Source organism: Mycteria americana, chromosome 2 (assembly GCF_035582795.1).
Source record: "Mycteria americana isolate JAX WOST 10 ecotype Jacksonville Zoo and Gardens chromosome 2, USCA_MyAme_1.0, whole genome shotgun sequence".
NCBI lineage: Eukaryota > Metazoa > Chordata > Aves > Ciconiiformes > Ciconiidae > Mycteria > Mycteria americana.
In genome coordinates this window covers 33,833,200-33,849,518 of record NC_134366.1, presented here as the reverse complement: position 1 = coordinate 33,849,518, position 16,319 = coordinate 33,833,200, and the positions used below count along the sequence as shown (strand labels likewise).

At 36.1% G+C, this 16,319-nt stretch overlaps 1 protein-coding gene across 1 annotated transcript in view; it reads right to left on the bottom strand.

Moving 5' to 3' along the window:
* Positions 1 to 4,138: 4,138 nt before the first annotated feature.
* The window catches only part of AHR (aryl hydrocarbon receptor), a 66,942-nt gene continuing 54,761 nt past the window's right edge, over positions 4,139 to 16,319 (bottom strand). The window contains exons 8-11 of the mRNA XM_075492929.1: positions 15,026 to 15,135; positions 13,372 to 13,513; positions 11,295 to 12,561; positions 4,139 to 7,269 (exon numbers count right to left, since the gene is read on the bottom strand). Of these exons, the coding sequence (XP_075349044.1) occupies positions 7,114 to 7,269; positions 11,295 to 12,561; positions 13,372 to 13,513; positions 15,026 to 15,135 (1,675 nt within the window). The 3' untranslated portion in view covers positions 4,139 to 7,113. The remainder of the gene's footprint in view (positions 7,270 to 11,294; positions 12,562 to 13,371; positions 13,514 to 15,025; positions 15,136 to 16,319) is intronic.

The window sequence follows — 16,319 nt, the reverse complement described above, 5'->3', positions numbered from 1 at the left end:
AACTAAAAGCACTGAAAAATGTTCCAGTGGTGCATCCACTCAAATCTGGATCTTTTGCCCCATGTTTCACTTTTGTCCAAATTTTATCATTAGAGAGCAACTGGCATGCTGACTTCAAAGCACTTTGACCTTCCACAAGTTTTGAAGTCACAGCTGAATCAGAAAATCTGTCTCGTTCTCATCTTCAGCAAGAAACATTTATATGCTGGTTTTAGATGTTTGCAAAACAAGGAGGGAATGGAACCAACTCGATGAATGTGACTTCACACAGCTACATCTGAGGGAAAAGCATGACTTTAGAAGCATGTTAATGAGGTTTATCTACATTCTTTTAACTGATCATTTCCATATTTCTGCTGCTTAACAATAATATTCTTGGTCTGATGTTCCTGCCATTGTTGTTTTACCTAGCAATATTAAAATTGAAGCATTAAGTTAGCAAAACTTTTCTTTGCCTGAGAATTTCCTTTTATTTATTTTATTAAGAACTATTGAAGGACTGAAAGTAGACTTGAGCCATAAAGCTAAGTACATAAAAGTTTATGTGCTGATTATAAGCCTAGGTCTGAAGTTTAATGCAGATCCTTCTTTATATTGAATGAGGTGTCACAGGCTCTTATTAGCTTTTCAAGGTTTGATTAGATGCGAGTGTAATTAAAACATTCTTTGGCACATGATCTTGTGCCTTCATGATCATAGGAGGCTCTGTGTGCGTGCATGAGCATGTTACACAGCAGTGCTACCACCACCCACCATGGACTCACAAATGCTATACCATTTTTTCCAGTAATTTTAGGGCTTTCTGCAAGCAAAGGACTATTGTATTTTTTATAATGATTGGAACTACTGTGAAGCCCTGACCAGCTCTTAGCATTGTATTTGAAGGTCTACTGGCAGAAAGTCATTCTCCTCTTCTCTACGGTTACATTTATAATTTGAAAGAGTAATTTGCAGCTTCTGTAGAAACAAGTATCAGAGACTGTGATGATTCTGATGTTGAGAACTTGGAAAATACGTGCTTTAAAAGCCATACACGGCAGCACAGACAGCTAAAATCAAAGAGAATAACCTCTCTGATAAGACCATCTATAACATATTTCAGCTTCAGAGATCCTTAATCTACTGCAGATGTAAAACTAAGTATGAAGGTCAGGCCAGGGTTTTTTTTGTTTGTTTTGGGGCTTTTACATTTAAAGCTCCATTCAGAATTGATGACACTTCTCCCCTCAAGACAAAGAAAAAGATGCTGGCGAAGAGCAGAATGAGTGCCCTAATTGCTGGGCCACAGACTGCCCTGGGCACCCAGCACCTCCTACTGAAGAAGCCAGTTGCCCCAAGTGAATGCCCTAGCTCCAGACAAAAGGATACAACCCTTACTCTCTCAGCTATTCATGAACTATTTGTACCAAGTAGAACAATTTAAGAGAAGAGTTTGTTTCATTTCAGGATATCCTATGAACCACTTTAGAGACCTTGATTTCACTCATATCCTAACTCCAAACAAGGCAGAGGAGGGAGCCGACTTGTGTGTTTTGCTTGCCCATTAGTTCATTTTGACAGAAGACTTTCTCGCTGCTTTCTGTTGGACAAATTTGTTCAATATGTCCTGAAACCACTTACTGGTTTGGGTCCCACAGAGATGCAGGAAACACCTAGTATGCAACTTCTTGAGGGCTTGGTAGCCACGTAGCTCAGTGTTGCCAGGATCTGAGTGGTTATGGAAGAATCAAGGTAGTTGGCAGCTGCGTACAGACTTTGAAGATTTAAATTTTGCTCTTTAAAAAAGTATGGATGATGATTCAGAAACTAGAAAAGAATACAAACACCCTCAGACATCTTCAAGCACATTAAGGGTGAGACCATTCTTTCTCTTCCTGCACTTCCCTCTCAAAATTTCACTGACTAGTGTCACAAAGTAAATTTAATAGTTTCTCCTAATTTAGCTCTTTTATTAATAAGGAGCCAAGTTCCTCTGGCTCATACCACCTACCAACAGATGCCTACTATTCCATGTTAAGAGGGAAGTCTTCATGTCCATAGTCAGTGAAAAGGGAAAAAATTGATAAAAATTTTTTCTCTTTTCCCTTATCATTCTGGAAGTACAGGAGGAACTGCTATACTGAATATTACTATTATGCAGTATGAAGGATTCCAATTAGTCCCAACATCCCTCAGGCTTCCTCTTCTGTTTTTATAATATTTTTTCTATAATGAAACTTCTCAAACTTATTTGTATGGGTCTGGAACATCCAGACAGTTATGATCACGCACAACCTTCAAAATGGTGTAAAAAATCTGTTGAAGTTACTCATTTCTGAATATTGCTTATACTTTTATTTGTAGCCAGGCTGAATTCAAGAGAAGAGATTGTTGGCTTCAGCAGAAATTATAAAAACCACAGTAACTTTAATGTTGAGGAACGTCTCCCTTTCTCAAAGACTCGCTACTTTGGAAACTAAGTTGTATATAGCTTTGTTTAATGCTAACAACATTGCCTGCTGGACCTTGACTAGAAAGGTTAGGTTATAAAGAAGAAACCTCATTATCCCATAGACTGATCACATCTTTGATTTCACATCTTTGGTTGAATCTTTGAAAACCTTGCACTTAGCTGCTGATGTCTTACTATTATGGTCCTTCTCTACTTGTCGGGAAGATCAGCTTCAAGAGATAAAATGATTTATAAAATGTAGGTTGACCACAAAAATCAATGCACCAGAACTTGCTGGAGAGGAAGAATGGATGTTTTTCTGGAGAGCTGGCTCAGATTCCCTGGTAAGCAAAGTGAATATTGCTCACTGGAGGTAACAGAAATGAAAGGGGGAAAAAGTGGACAGTGGCCCATGCTGGAAATCATTAAATATTCAGATTATGCAGAGCATACGATGGGTGGAATTTCATTGATAGTTTTAGATATCAACTGGATGTCTGAAGATTAGATATTTTAGATATTCTGGATGTCTGAAGCTGTTTTGGTCTAGTGTTACTTATTTAGCACTAGAAGCGCCAGCTTGCAAGGAAGGATGCCTAGGCAGAGAGGGAAGAAGGCAGGAAGATAATTTGTCAACTTAATCAATGGACAGAACAAAAATATTAAAACTGGAATCAGGCTCTTATGCTGGATAATAACTTTAACCTAACTTAATAAGCCAGTTCTCAGGTGAACAAAATCATCTGAGAATAAAACAGCTCTCAGTTTCAGTGTGAGAGTGGGAAATGTGGTTCCTCACTAGGAAAATGCATCTCAAAGAGCTATTTGGGAAAGCCTCCCTCTGACAGAGCCCCAAGTAAGATGATGACTTCCATCAACAAACTGCCTGAGCTTATAACGCAGTGGACTACTGCAGGTTAGGTACCACCATGGTTGCTAACTTTCCTGTTGAATTAGAAATAGAAGTGGAGTTCCATAAATCATAAAGAAAATAGCTTAGTCCAGAAGAAAGTATCTCCCTCCTTCAAACAAAACTGGACAGTGAGGTCTTACACTTCTGGGAACAGGTCGATATGTGGCTTGAAGGTATCCTTTTAACAAATGCAACAGACTACAAAAAAGGATGTCCTGTGTTGCTTATATTATTGCCTCATTTTTTCCAGATGTTACTTAATAGATTTGCAGCCTTGCTGAATTACTCTTGTATCTTAGCTTGTCTTTTTGTGCTACGCAAGAAGAGTAAACAGGAGGGCCTACATACAGAGTTCATAGCCTAGTACTGATCCTGGATAAGACATATGTCTTAATACATTACAAGATAATAGCATAGTTGAAACCAATTAAATTCTTGTCCATCCTGTCACTAAACCAAAGAACTATTGTAAATTTGGTAAACTGCATAGGGGATTACAGTGAAACATTTGATTCAGCGTTACAACTGATTTTAAAAGATTATCATGCAAAGCCAATATAGCACACAGGAAACTAATATCAGTAATTAGAAATAAACTAAAATAACTGTTTTCTTAACTTAAAATTACTATTTATGAAAAAGTAATAAACAGTAAATAGGTTACCAATGGCTAGCTACAAGTCTCAAAACAGAAAATGTTTCTTATTTTTAGCAGCATCTATGCAGAAATCTATTCCTGCCTCAGTACTGTTCAACTGTGGATTTACTGTCACTAAGCAATGAATATAGAAGCCTTCTGACTGCTAATTGTGGCTTACTATTTACAAAGTTTATTTATAAACTCATTTTCATGCAGGTATAAAATACTAATTCCATGGACAAATACACATTTGTTCACCACTCTAAATTATATACATTGTATTTGCATCTAATATTCAGAGAAGTGCAAAGTCCACAGTGACGTAAATAACAATAATTTTGTAAACTATTAGATGATGAGCTCTCAAAAGATATTAGTAACCGTATGATAACGTATCTTTTTGTATACTGCTGAAATCAAACATTTTTGCAGTAAAAACATACATTTCAGCTACATTCAAGTGATTATTTTATTACCATATATTATGTCTTACAAACTTTACTGGAGATGAACAAGAGCGCTACAAAACCATACCTTAACGCAAGAGGTGTATTGCATGGTATGTGCAGGCATAGCAAAGGAGAAATAAGAACTGGAAACAAAAACAAGCTAAGAAAACTTGTACAAAAGTGGATAGTAATACTGACTAACACTGGGTTATAATCTTACCTATAACAGACCTGAAGGGCTAATAGAGACCCAATTTAGAAACATCTGTGCACTGTAGGTACAGTTTGGTGCAGATCAAGAGTGCACTAATACAGTCAATGTTGTACACATAAGATAATGCACAAAATATGCTGATATGCATATAAACAACTGATTTGTTTACAGTAAGTAGGGCAGCACAGTTGTAGTACTGCATCCTTGGCACTTAGTGATAGGACGACACGTATTTGGTTTAACTGAATTCATAAACAGGATATATACTGGTTTGTAAGATGTAAAACATACATTATCCCTTTGAACCTTCCGGTTTTACAGCATTTTTCTAATTTTCAAGTTCAAATGCAAACATGATACACTAGCTAAACATGGAAGACGTTTCAGATATTGGCTTAAAACAAGACCTTCAATAAAAAAAATGACAGAATCAGAAATTAATGCAAATTATATTAATTAAATCTGTTACTGATGTCTTGTGCTGAAAACAAAATCTGAAAAATTAAAAAAAAAAAAAGCAACCTTGTAATACAACCCACAATGTCTTTATGGGCTTTTCCTGAATAGTAATTGCTTCCTTAATGTCCCTTTCATATATGGTAATTTCACTTAAAAGAAATGCTGAAGTTATTAATCTGAAAAGTTGTAACAATTAGAAGTTTGGCCTAGCATATCATATCACATCACACAGAATAGAAGAAAATATGCTCTTCTTCAAAGAAAGCATGTTTCAGCTACGAAAGGATTCCAATTTTAAGTGATTGTCCTTGTATTAAACAATATTAATTGGAGGGAGCCAATTTATTTTTGCCCGTTTTAAACAAACTGGCTAAATTGCCATTTTATATTATATATAACAAATGTAATAAAATTGTTCTTAACATATAATGATGTAACTTTAAAATTAACTGGTTTAAAATATTTTACAAAGACATTTTATTATATATGAACTATACAACACACAAGAGTATGAAATATTTTGAACATATACACATTTCTGTATTTTTCATGTAGATTATTATTTTGCACCAAACATTGGTGTCTGCAATTCTAACAATCCTCTCAGATAAAAATAAAGCAAAAACCCAGAATGTTTTTGTGAATGTGGGTTTTTTTTCCTGAAAAATAAAACCTGTTACAAGGAGAATTTCTCTAATGACTTTTTTCTTTTCCCAATTTCATATTTTGCACAAAGCTTTTCAAATGGATCAACATACATAAAAAGAATAAGCTCCCTGTAGTTTGCAGTGCAATTTGCTAGGGATAAAGTTTAAACCAAACCTGACCCTTTCCCCCACTATGAACATTGAAAACTGCAGTCAAAGTGAACATTGACACCAATAGCTATTGATATTCCTTTCCCCCTTATTTAAAATGCAATCCTTTTCAATATCCATTTTAATGAAAGTATTTGCATAGAGCAGCCTTGTATTATTTCTAAAGAACATTATGAGCATTTTAACACAAGATAAGGCACATGTTTTTCAGCATTAATAGTCTAAAACTAATCCTGAGGATCTGCTCCTCCCCCTCAGCAAAATCTGCTTTTTTAATATACCCTGTATTACCTGAAGAAAGCAGAAAAGCAGTATAGAATAAACCAAAACTCTTTAGCTGAACTAAATTCAGAATATTAATAACTCCTGATAATAGTGTAACATATCCACAGATAAAGAACTAAGTCATTCTCTAAAGAAATTATCTTGGGGGGGTGGGGGGAAGATACAGCCAGTAGCACTGTAGATGTTAGATAAAAGTTTGCGTAATACGAATGACATTTATAGTGAGTTTTGCTAAAATAAACTCCCATCAGAAACAAGGTAGCTACATTGTGAGGCACTTAAGGTTGACAAGAAAAGGAGGAATGCGAGGGGTCTGTTTCATAAAAAACCTGAAGTTGCATATCATATCCTTGTATTAAGCCTTCTATTAAAGTGCTAGAAATGGAGACTTAAAACAAAAGGATTTAAATATAAAATAAGTGATTAAAGAGCTTAGTATGCATTAAAAGTAAGTGCTTTTGATTCTCATGAACTCAGAGCTTTTTAATAGTTTTTAAAAAATAAAGTCTGGAAATAATCCACATGTGAAATCATCTTCCTTGTGCCATTGATGCTATTTGTAAAGTGCCCAATCATTTTCTAAACAACAAAACCATTTGCCTTATCTTATGTTGTATAGCATGACATAGTCTGTAGTACATATGTAATCCATACTGCAATGACACAGTCAATCTGATGGAAAACAGCACATGCATACTTTTAGTCAGAAGTTTTAATTCCACCTGTGACTCTAAAAAGCCACGTCTTGGATTACATATCCACCAGTATATAGTGCAACCAACCTCATATTCTCAAAATGTAATTTAGCTGTTAAAGTCCGATGCTCAAAGATAGACTTATCAAGCTTTTCCTCAGAGCAGCCTGACGCCCAGACAAAAATCACAGATGGAGCTCTAGCTCTGAATCACATAAATCCACTAGATGCCAAATCTGAGAAGGATCTGGGTTCTGTCGGGTGATGAAGAGGCTGAAGATGTGTGGCAGTCTGTGCGTTACTGATCACATCTAACTGAGAGGGATATGCTTCATTTACATTTCCTCCATTGAAACCATTTTGGAACTGGCAGAAAAAAGACAATATAAATGGTTAGTATGGGAAACCAATTTATCTATAGGTTTTAAAAAAAACTCCTAAAGAGACAGATTGGATGAAATAACCTTAAAATATAATTAATAGCTTTACAACTTTTTTTTTTTAATGATGAATGATGAGAAGTTAATTTGCATTAAAGTAGGGTCTGAATCATCAGTGAAACTTACCCATGTTGAAGTCAGTGGGAGTCCTACTTCTGGCTAAGTAAGAAACAACACTATTATCTAAAGTGTAATATAGTTTCCATTTGTAGAAATTACAGTCTGACTGAGCACTCCTAATTTCCACATTCAGCTGTCACATTTTAAAAGCAACCTATTTACATATTTTCATGTTTGCAATGGGAGCCAGACTTTACAGCTCTTCCAGGAATGCACACGCAGTCCTATTCGTAAGCTGAAGTGTACGGCATTCAATCCACAGGCTGAGCCGTCATAGTGTGGGCTTTTTTGACAAACGGTCTTCATATTGACAATGCCAAGTAAAAGCAATGAATGGCTTTCATCAGTCTTGACATAATTGTTCATAGGATTATTTTAATCATCTGATGTAATGCTTCCTGTCATGCTATGGAAAAGTCACTTTATCTACAAAATACGCCATTCAGTCATGCAAAGAAAATACATCAAAATATTTTAAATATTTCCATCATCTCTTTGGGAGTAGCTTATATCGTAAGTACTCATTCATTCAAGGTTTGTCCTTAAAACATATATTATACATTCATTCATCTATCAAAATATGCTGGGTTTTGGAAACTTTTTTCCTTCTATGCAAACATTGAAATTTGACTAACTGTTCAGAGTTCTTCTAAGTTTTTAACAAGACTATAGCCGTGTGAATTATGTTTTTAATCAAAGTTGCCATACTTTTAAAGACAGCTACAATAACATAAGCTAGGATTACTTCTGACAGAAGCAGATTATTTCAATATTCTTCATTAACAAGATGAGCACACTCATTAAAATTTCTAAGAAAGTTCTCAACAGAGAATCTAGTAATTAGCAAGGTTCCTCCTCTTTAATAAAGGACTACTGACCTTAAACAAGCAATCAAATTATCTAAGGCCTTTCTGCCCTTCTCCATCACTGAAAGTGTTTTTAGACTACATTAGCTATGATCCTACTGCAATTACAAGTTAGGCAGAAGGTCAAGGCAGATGACCACAATCGACCCTTCTGGCTTTCTAATCCCCTAGTCTTTTCACATAGAAATCGATGGGAGTTAGAAGGCTGAGGAAAGGATAGCAATCATGGCTTGCGTAGCAACGTCTGTCCTCTCTCCAGACTCCAGCCGCTGATAGGGAGGGATGTCAGGGTGCTAAATCCCGCCACAAAGACTGCCCTACTTTGGTTTGGCTGTGTGAACATAGGCTCAGACAGTAGTATCCTACCTACTTAGTTGCATCCTTACTAAAGTTACCAATTAGCAATAAAATTGAACCTTAAGTTTCTTATCGTAAGCAGTGATACATTCTCCCTATTTACAATAAAGAAATGTATATTATTTGCCATCATGGCTTTGGCACAGGTGATATTTTACAAGATTACTTCAAGTGCAGCAGCTATACTTCTGACTTACTAGTTCCAATGGGTTCACATATTTTAAAGTTCTTAAATCCTCTGATACAAGACTAAATACAATCTATAATATAAGCATATATCAACATAGGGTTATCTTTCCTTGGAGCAATGATGCTTCTAGGTAAAAAGATGTTTCTGTATTAAAACATTTCTCAACATAATAACTTTGGTTTACATAGAGCCTTACTTTGCCCTCAATCTATAAAAATGTTAATTGGCAGATGTGACTAGACGTCAAAACCGAGTACAGTCTGATACAGGAGATGTTGTTGGTTTTCTTCATGTGAACAGTATATAGCGGTATGGGCTGCAAAAGCCAATGCTATTTAAGGTTTAGGAACAAGCAGTCTCTTCCCACCCCCCATTGCACGCAGTTGGCACACACAAGTTTTGGACCTGCAAGGACTTGGAGACAGCTATCAGCTATCTACGGCCACTCTTTTACAAAAGGGGTTGGGGGAGTAATCCTTCCTTATCTCATCAAGAAGCGTGCTCCTCTTTTAAGCTCATTTCGACAAACGTTCAGCGGTTCTCTTCAGAGGTAAACAGGAGCTAACTTGCACAAGGGTAACATCAGTTCCACACCAGGCCTCTGCTTATGCAATGCTATCCAGATCCACACAGCATGGGTATACCGTAGCCAGAGGGGCTGAATTTGCCTCTGAACAACTTAAGTCAGAATAACTTTTCACAAAGCGGCCTTTGTTCATTTTTTATGACAAACAGGCTAAATGCAATATTATTATTGCAGCACGGTGTTCTAGTAAATATGAAGTAATAGATGTATTCATTTATTGCATTCAGAGATGCCGTCTTAGTCATTACACTTTTTACAGATAGATGAAAAGAAAAAGTACGCAAGAAAATAACAAAAACAGGGCATAACAAAAATTATTAAGGCAGCATAACAAAATAATCTACAAAATAAATGAATTTGAAACCAACCATTAAAAAGAAAGAAATGGAATTGCTTATGTGCTGGCTGTTCAAAACTGATACACCACACCAGTATAGCTTTTGTGAAAAGAACAATTCTATACTATAAGAATGAACTTGGATGACCCTGGAACTGCTTTGCAACCTATTATCAAGCACTATGAAGGACTAATAACACTGACCACGGCCAGGCAACATACAGCCAAGCACTGTGCGAGCTTGCACACTGCAGTTTGCCAAAGTCACTTCATGCTGTTACAGCCCTTGGGCACTCGGGCAGAAGTTATTCATCTTGCTGAACTGTCCTATATTTTAGCTAAACTTCTGTAATTCTGCAATTATATTTTTTCCAGTAGTGAAACAGTTTTAAAAAGGATATGTTTTGTACTTCTATTAAGCTTACTGAAAAACTGGGTATGTTCTACTTGTGTTCCTCACCTCTGTCTTGTGTAGGTTAAATGCCAGTTAATACTTTAATTCTGTAAATGCTTATGCATGTGCATGAGCATTTGTAGGATCAGTACTTTAGAACATTAACTTACTGAGGTAAAAAAAATAATAATTATGGCTCTGTACTTGAGCAGCATTAACATAAGTAAATGGTACAATTTAAAGTACTCGACACAGGTTATTCAGGTAATTGATTCTGAGTTGACAGGCCTAGTAATTGATTTTTTTTATTTCTAAGTTAATTTTACCTATGAAGAACTGTGCTTAAAACTGTAGTCTGTGCTACAGCCAGGGTCCTCTCTTCTATGTCTTTTATTGCGCGTTCTCCTTAGCACAACGTGAAAAAGGTCCAACTTACTTACTGTGAACATTATTTTTTCCTGCTCTTTTGTCTTCAGCCAACAATTTAGCAGCTTGAGGAACAAGCTGACTTTCACTTATGGCAATATATAAAAATATTTTTGCAGTATCTTCGTGTGTAGAAACGCAACAGTTCATAATATTTTGTGCTATTTATGTGATATTGTAATCTGATACTTTAAGCAATCCTAAAATCATCGAAGAATCTGAGTAGCTAGAGAACACTAACATTTTAAAAACAAGATATTTTTCTGGATCCTTACAACATATTTCATGAAAATTAATGTGCCAGGCAATATTACTGACATCATTCTACTACTCTAAAAAAGGTTTATAAGCAAGTTCCAAGCTTTTGAGCAATCTGCTTTTCCTTTGCTCCTACTGGGAGAATTACTGGTAGGTACAACAGACTAGTTCACTCACTCTTGCCTTAATACTGCCAGAGAGAGCTACCAGGATGTGGATACATGTACATAAAAACTTGACCAAATGCAACACTCTTCAGTCTAATGAACAAATAAAGCAAGGACATTCACGCACTGCTAACCCACCGGTTTCCAACTTAATGATTCAATTATGACAAACTCTGCATCCCAGTAGCCACCCAAAACAATAAAAACACGATTCAAAATGCAAGCAATGTAGCAACGCTGTTTACCTTACCTTGTTCAACAATGTTTGTTGACTTGCCATCATAGGATCATATTGCATTTGATCCACGCAGCTGGGCTGTGCTTCTTCGGTGCACTGGTACATTGAAACAGCGCCTGCATAGCATGTTTGAGGAGTTAGCATAAGCGACTCAGAGTTTATCCCATACTCATGATTTTCAGGGACTTGCTGCAAGCAGCTGAGAAAATCCTCCAAGTTGGAAGAAGCAGAATAGGTCGACCTGTCAAAACCTGCTACAGGGAAATCCATTTGAGCAAAATTAGAAAGCTGTGGCATCATCGCTGTGGGTTGTTTGTAAGGAATAAACTCTTGCCTACATGCATAAGGTGAAGTGTTTACTTCTGATTTGTAAGAGAACTCAGATGTAGTGGCATGCATGCCAGGGAATACACATTGCTGGGGCTGCTGCTGTGAGCAGCTAAGAGGCATGCTGGTGCCAGAGCTCCAATTTGTGAACATCCCATTGACTTGCATATGTTTCATCTTTTGACAGAGCTGCTGCTGCTGCTGCTGCTGCTGTTCCATGAGCTGTTTCTGGTGCTGATGAAGTTGATGTGGATCTAACTCTTGCTGTACTAAGCAACCTTCATTCTGGACCAGTGGCTGCTGCTGGTTACAGCCTGAATATAAGAAGTCAGACTTATTTAAGGAATCCTGAACATAAGTCAGGATTTCATCAGTTATGTCAATGTCCCCAATATCATCCACACCAGATAATTCAGTTTTAAAAAACTCCTCATCCTGCTGAATACACTTTAGATCTTCAAAGTCAATACCCAGATTTTTCATGATGCTGTACAAATCGCTGGGTTTGTTATCTTGAAAGAGTGCTGCACTGTCTTCAGGAAGTGGAATAGTACTGTCCTGGGAACCCTCCATTAGCTCCCGTTTGAGAATGTTGTGATTTCCAGCAGGTAGGAGATTATCCGTCCAGCCACTGCTAACAACACCGCCCAGTTCATCCCTGCTGTCTGCAAAGAAGTTCCGCTCAAAGGAAAGTTTATGTGATGCTGGAGGGCAGAGATACACAGACTCATCTTGCCTTAACATGGCACCTAAGAGGGAGTTTGGATCCACAGAATCATTGTGTAGCGTTGCTTTGGCTCCTTTACCCGTTGTGCTTTTATTCTTCAGCTGAGAGGGATCCATAAGATTTGACATAGGGAAAGATACCTCATATAACACAGCCTCACCAGTGGCAAACATGAAGGGCAACTTCATGTTACGCTTCCGTAGATGTTCTGCGCCTTCTTCATCTCTGAAAAGAAATCACATATATAGCATAACACTGCAGTACTAAACAGTTACTGTAATCTTTTTGACCCCTGGAATTAATATTTAAAAAATGAACTATTCTATTTGTAGGCATTTTTCAAATTCCTAGCTATCCCAGCTCAACTTGGCTGAGTTAAACCAAGAGACAGATTATGAAATAAGGAGCTTATGACTGTAATACCACCTTTACATATTACATTTGTAATTAAATCTAGATAGCATACAACATTTTCTGTGCATTATGAGCAGAAATGAAAATAAGTGGGCTTTGTTCCATGCATTATGTTTTTCTTGGCATAGTAAGTAAATGAATACTTCAATACTGAAGTATCTCTTTTTCTCCATTTTACAGACTCCTTAGCAAAAATTATTTAACCTGTATAATAATGCTGAATTCCATATTATGTAGAATTTAGTTCAGCACCATAAAGGACTTAATTTCTTTATGTTATCTGTTGTTTCTGCTACACAACTGCAGTTGGATTTCTTAATTTTTGCTGATGGAGATACTGAATTAAAAATAGGTTGGATGGAATAACTTGGTGCTTGTACCGCTGCCCTTATTTTTTATATGAAATCAAAATGTCTAAAGTTTTACACATAAAGGACTATGCCACATACTGAAATATCAGAATTCTTTTCAATGTTTGTTAGCAGATTGAAAGAGGTTTTCTTTATGGAGTTCAGGATTTAAAGGGGCTTTATTTAAAAATAAAGAATTCCTTTCTGAATATAAACAAGCTCAAAAGTTTTCCATTTTTGAAGTATACCGCTTTATGCAATGATGGCTTACGTAAGAGGTCTTTGCGTAGCAATGATGTAATCCGGTCTTCCATTTTTGTAGACAAGACGTGCATTTGCCTGTACCCAGGCCCATCGATTTTCTTTGGTTAGAAGCCTAAATACAGTCATTCCACTCTCACCTGTCTTCATCACTAGAGTTAAAGAGTAAGCATACCATTTACTGTCCAGTGAACAAAAATAGGAAAATCTGGCATGTCATGAAAGTAATCCCATTTTTAGAGCAATTTTACAAATCTCATGTCCTCAATCACCCATTTCTGTGTGGCACTAATGTATACCTAGTGAAACAGGATGATCACTTTAAGATGTCTACTTTAATTTTCCTGTAAAATAAAAGCCAAAACTGCAAGCAATTGTAAGATACCCACTACAGACTGGCAACATCCTATTGGAGCTTCATCCATTATTTCTGCAGTAACAGAAATTAATAAATACTAGAACATGTAAATGACAAAAGCCTAAGTCTCTTTTACATTCGAAAAGTGACAATTACTTAAGAAATTAGAAAACACATTAGCTCTGAATCCAATTCTTTCCAATTTTGACTGGTTAATGCAGAGGTACTTCAAAATTCATTATTTTTCACTCCCACTATCACTTTTCTAGCAATGCTTGATAAACATATTACATTTTCATTGTACATTGCTGAAAACACTGCATTTCTAGACAGAAAAAATAAATTTAAAAAAATTAGGAAAGTTTAGGAATCCTAACCAAAAATAATCTTTGCTACAAGACTTCTTTTTTATCTTAGCATCAAAAATGGAGCAAAACCAGTTTTAAGCAAAATTTCAAACCAAAATTTCAAACCAAAGTTTCACCCTATTCTATTCTGGAATATTTTCTTTCTTATTCCTTACCAAACAAATAAAACCACTGATAGGCAACAGTGACTGAGCTATACTTGAAACAGAAAACCTGCTTAATATAGGTTGAGAACTAATCTACTGAGGGGGGTTATTTAATTATATATAGGGGGACAAAAGAAAAAACAGTTTCTCAAGAGATGTCAGTAGAAAAGAAGCAGCACTAAAATATCCTGAAGATGTTTCTGTGACTTCCAAAGACAAGTATGTTATAGCTAACAAAAAAGCAAAGAAAGAAGTCCACTAAATAGTTACATATCAGACAGCTGATACTTATTTCCTTAGCTTAAAACATTATACTTCTCTCCTTAAGTTGTTAATTAAACCAAATCAAGCTGCCAAGAATCAAAACCAGAAACATATAGGACACCAACATGCTAAATCAGCAATTAATTTCTGTTAAAAATCTTACACTGATATAAAAAGAAAATGCTTTATTTAACTTCCTAGCAGGAAAGCTATCTTTGAAATAGTTCCTTTGCCCAAAGGAAGTTGTTGAAACAGCAGAAGTTGGGTTGAGCAGAGAAGGAAGTGAAAAGAGCAAGATGTGACAGGAACTGGAATATGTAACCTAAAAGGGTCCAGATAGGAATATTAAATATTTTTTCATCCCATATAAGTTTTTATAGGGAGGGAAAGATCACATGAAATGAATAGTGTTCTTTTTGTTAACGACCACTTTTTTTTTTTTTTTTAAAGAGTATTTCATAGTATTTTTTCAGTATGAACATAATCCATGCTTTGATTTTTCAGCCTTTCTTAGGGAATGAAGCTTACTTCGGACATGATTTTCAGCACAATAAAGCATATCAGCTGCATGAACAAACTGGTATCCTGTCCCTCTCATACACAGCTCTGCTTCAGTATATCCCAGGACGATCTTTCCTCTGGAAGGTAAAAACAAAAAATTGCAACACTGCTGATGAACCAACTCACAGAACGAATGCCAAGCAAGTTAATTATGGCTAGAACATTTCAGACGTAAATGCTAACTACATTTTGTTGCAATATCAATTGTATGTGGAAGCATGACAGTTCTAATAAAAAACACAGTTAACAAATCATAAAATTTTTACTAGTCCCCCGAGTTGCCTTCAGTGACTAGGAACAGGTTCACAAAATTACTAGATCATTAAAAAAAAAAAGAATATGTCTACAGTTCAGCTGGACTCTGAATTCCATACTTTTGAACATATTCACTTATAGCAGGCAGCTCCCATTTGTTGCAATGAAAGACACAGTTTTACCTCACCCTATTTTATAGCATTTACCTATAGGTGCTCGCACGTAGAATTAAGTAGGGCGAGCTTTAGTTATCTAAAACTTCTTGCCTAAATTAGTATTTTTAGTAGCTTAAAATTCAAAACAGGGCATATCTCAGAACTACATCCCTTTTGCTGTTGAGTGGTTTGGACCCCTGTGTTTGCATTTAAGCTTTCTAAGTTACTCCTCAGAGGAGTACTGGCAATAGAGTCATGTTTGACCCTCGTAGCTAAAATTAGAGTACCTTACTAGAGGTCAGGGAGATGAAGAACTTAACAGCATTTGTGTGAGTGCTACAAGATACATGATAGAATCAAATAGTCAAAAAGAGACTGAAACAGGATTTGGAACAAAGAAATGGAAATCCAAGGGGGGGGGGGGGGGAAGTAGGGATGGGGAACAATATATGCAAAACTGTAAAACGTGACAAAAATTGAAGGTTTCAAGTGAAGCATAATGAAAAAAAATCAAACAGAGGAAAGAAAAGCCTGTGTTAGCACTTTGTTAACTTTTACTTGTATCAGTTTATAGAACCCAAGAAAAACATTTTGCTTTATCATTAGACAGAATACCGAGTAATTTCACTCTACATTATTCTATAAGTAGGCATGGAAATCCACATGAGAGATTCCACTGAAAATGAGTCTGAAAGCTGAAAGCATTATCAGTCAAAAATAGGAGGGAGGGGAGAAGGAAGGAAGGAGGCCAGAGGCTTTTCTTTTGATAAAGAAGCATCTTAATGGGCTTCTTGACATGTTGATGCATAGATATGTTATTTTGATCTAGTAATGCAATAGTGTTTCCAGTT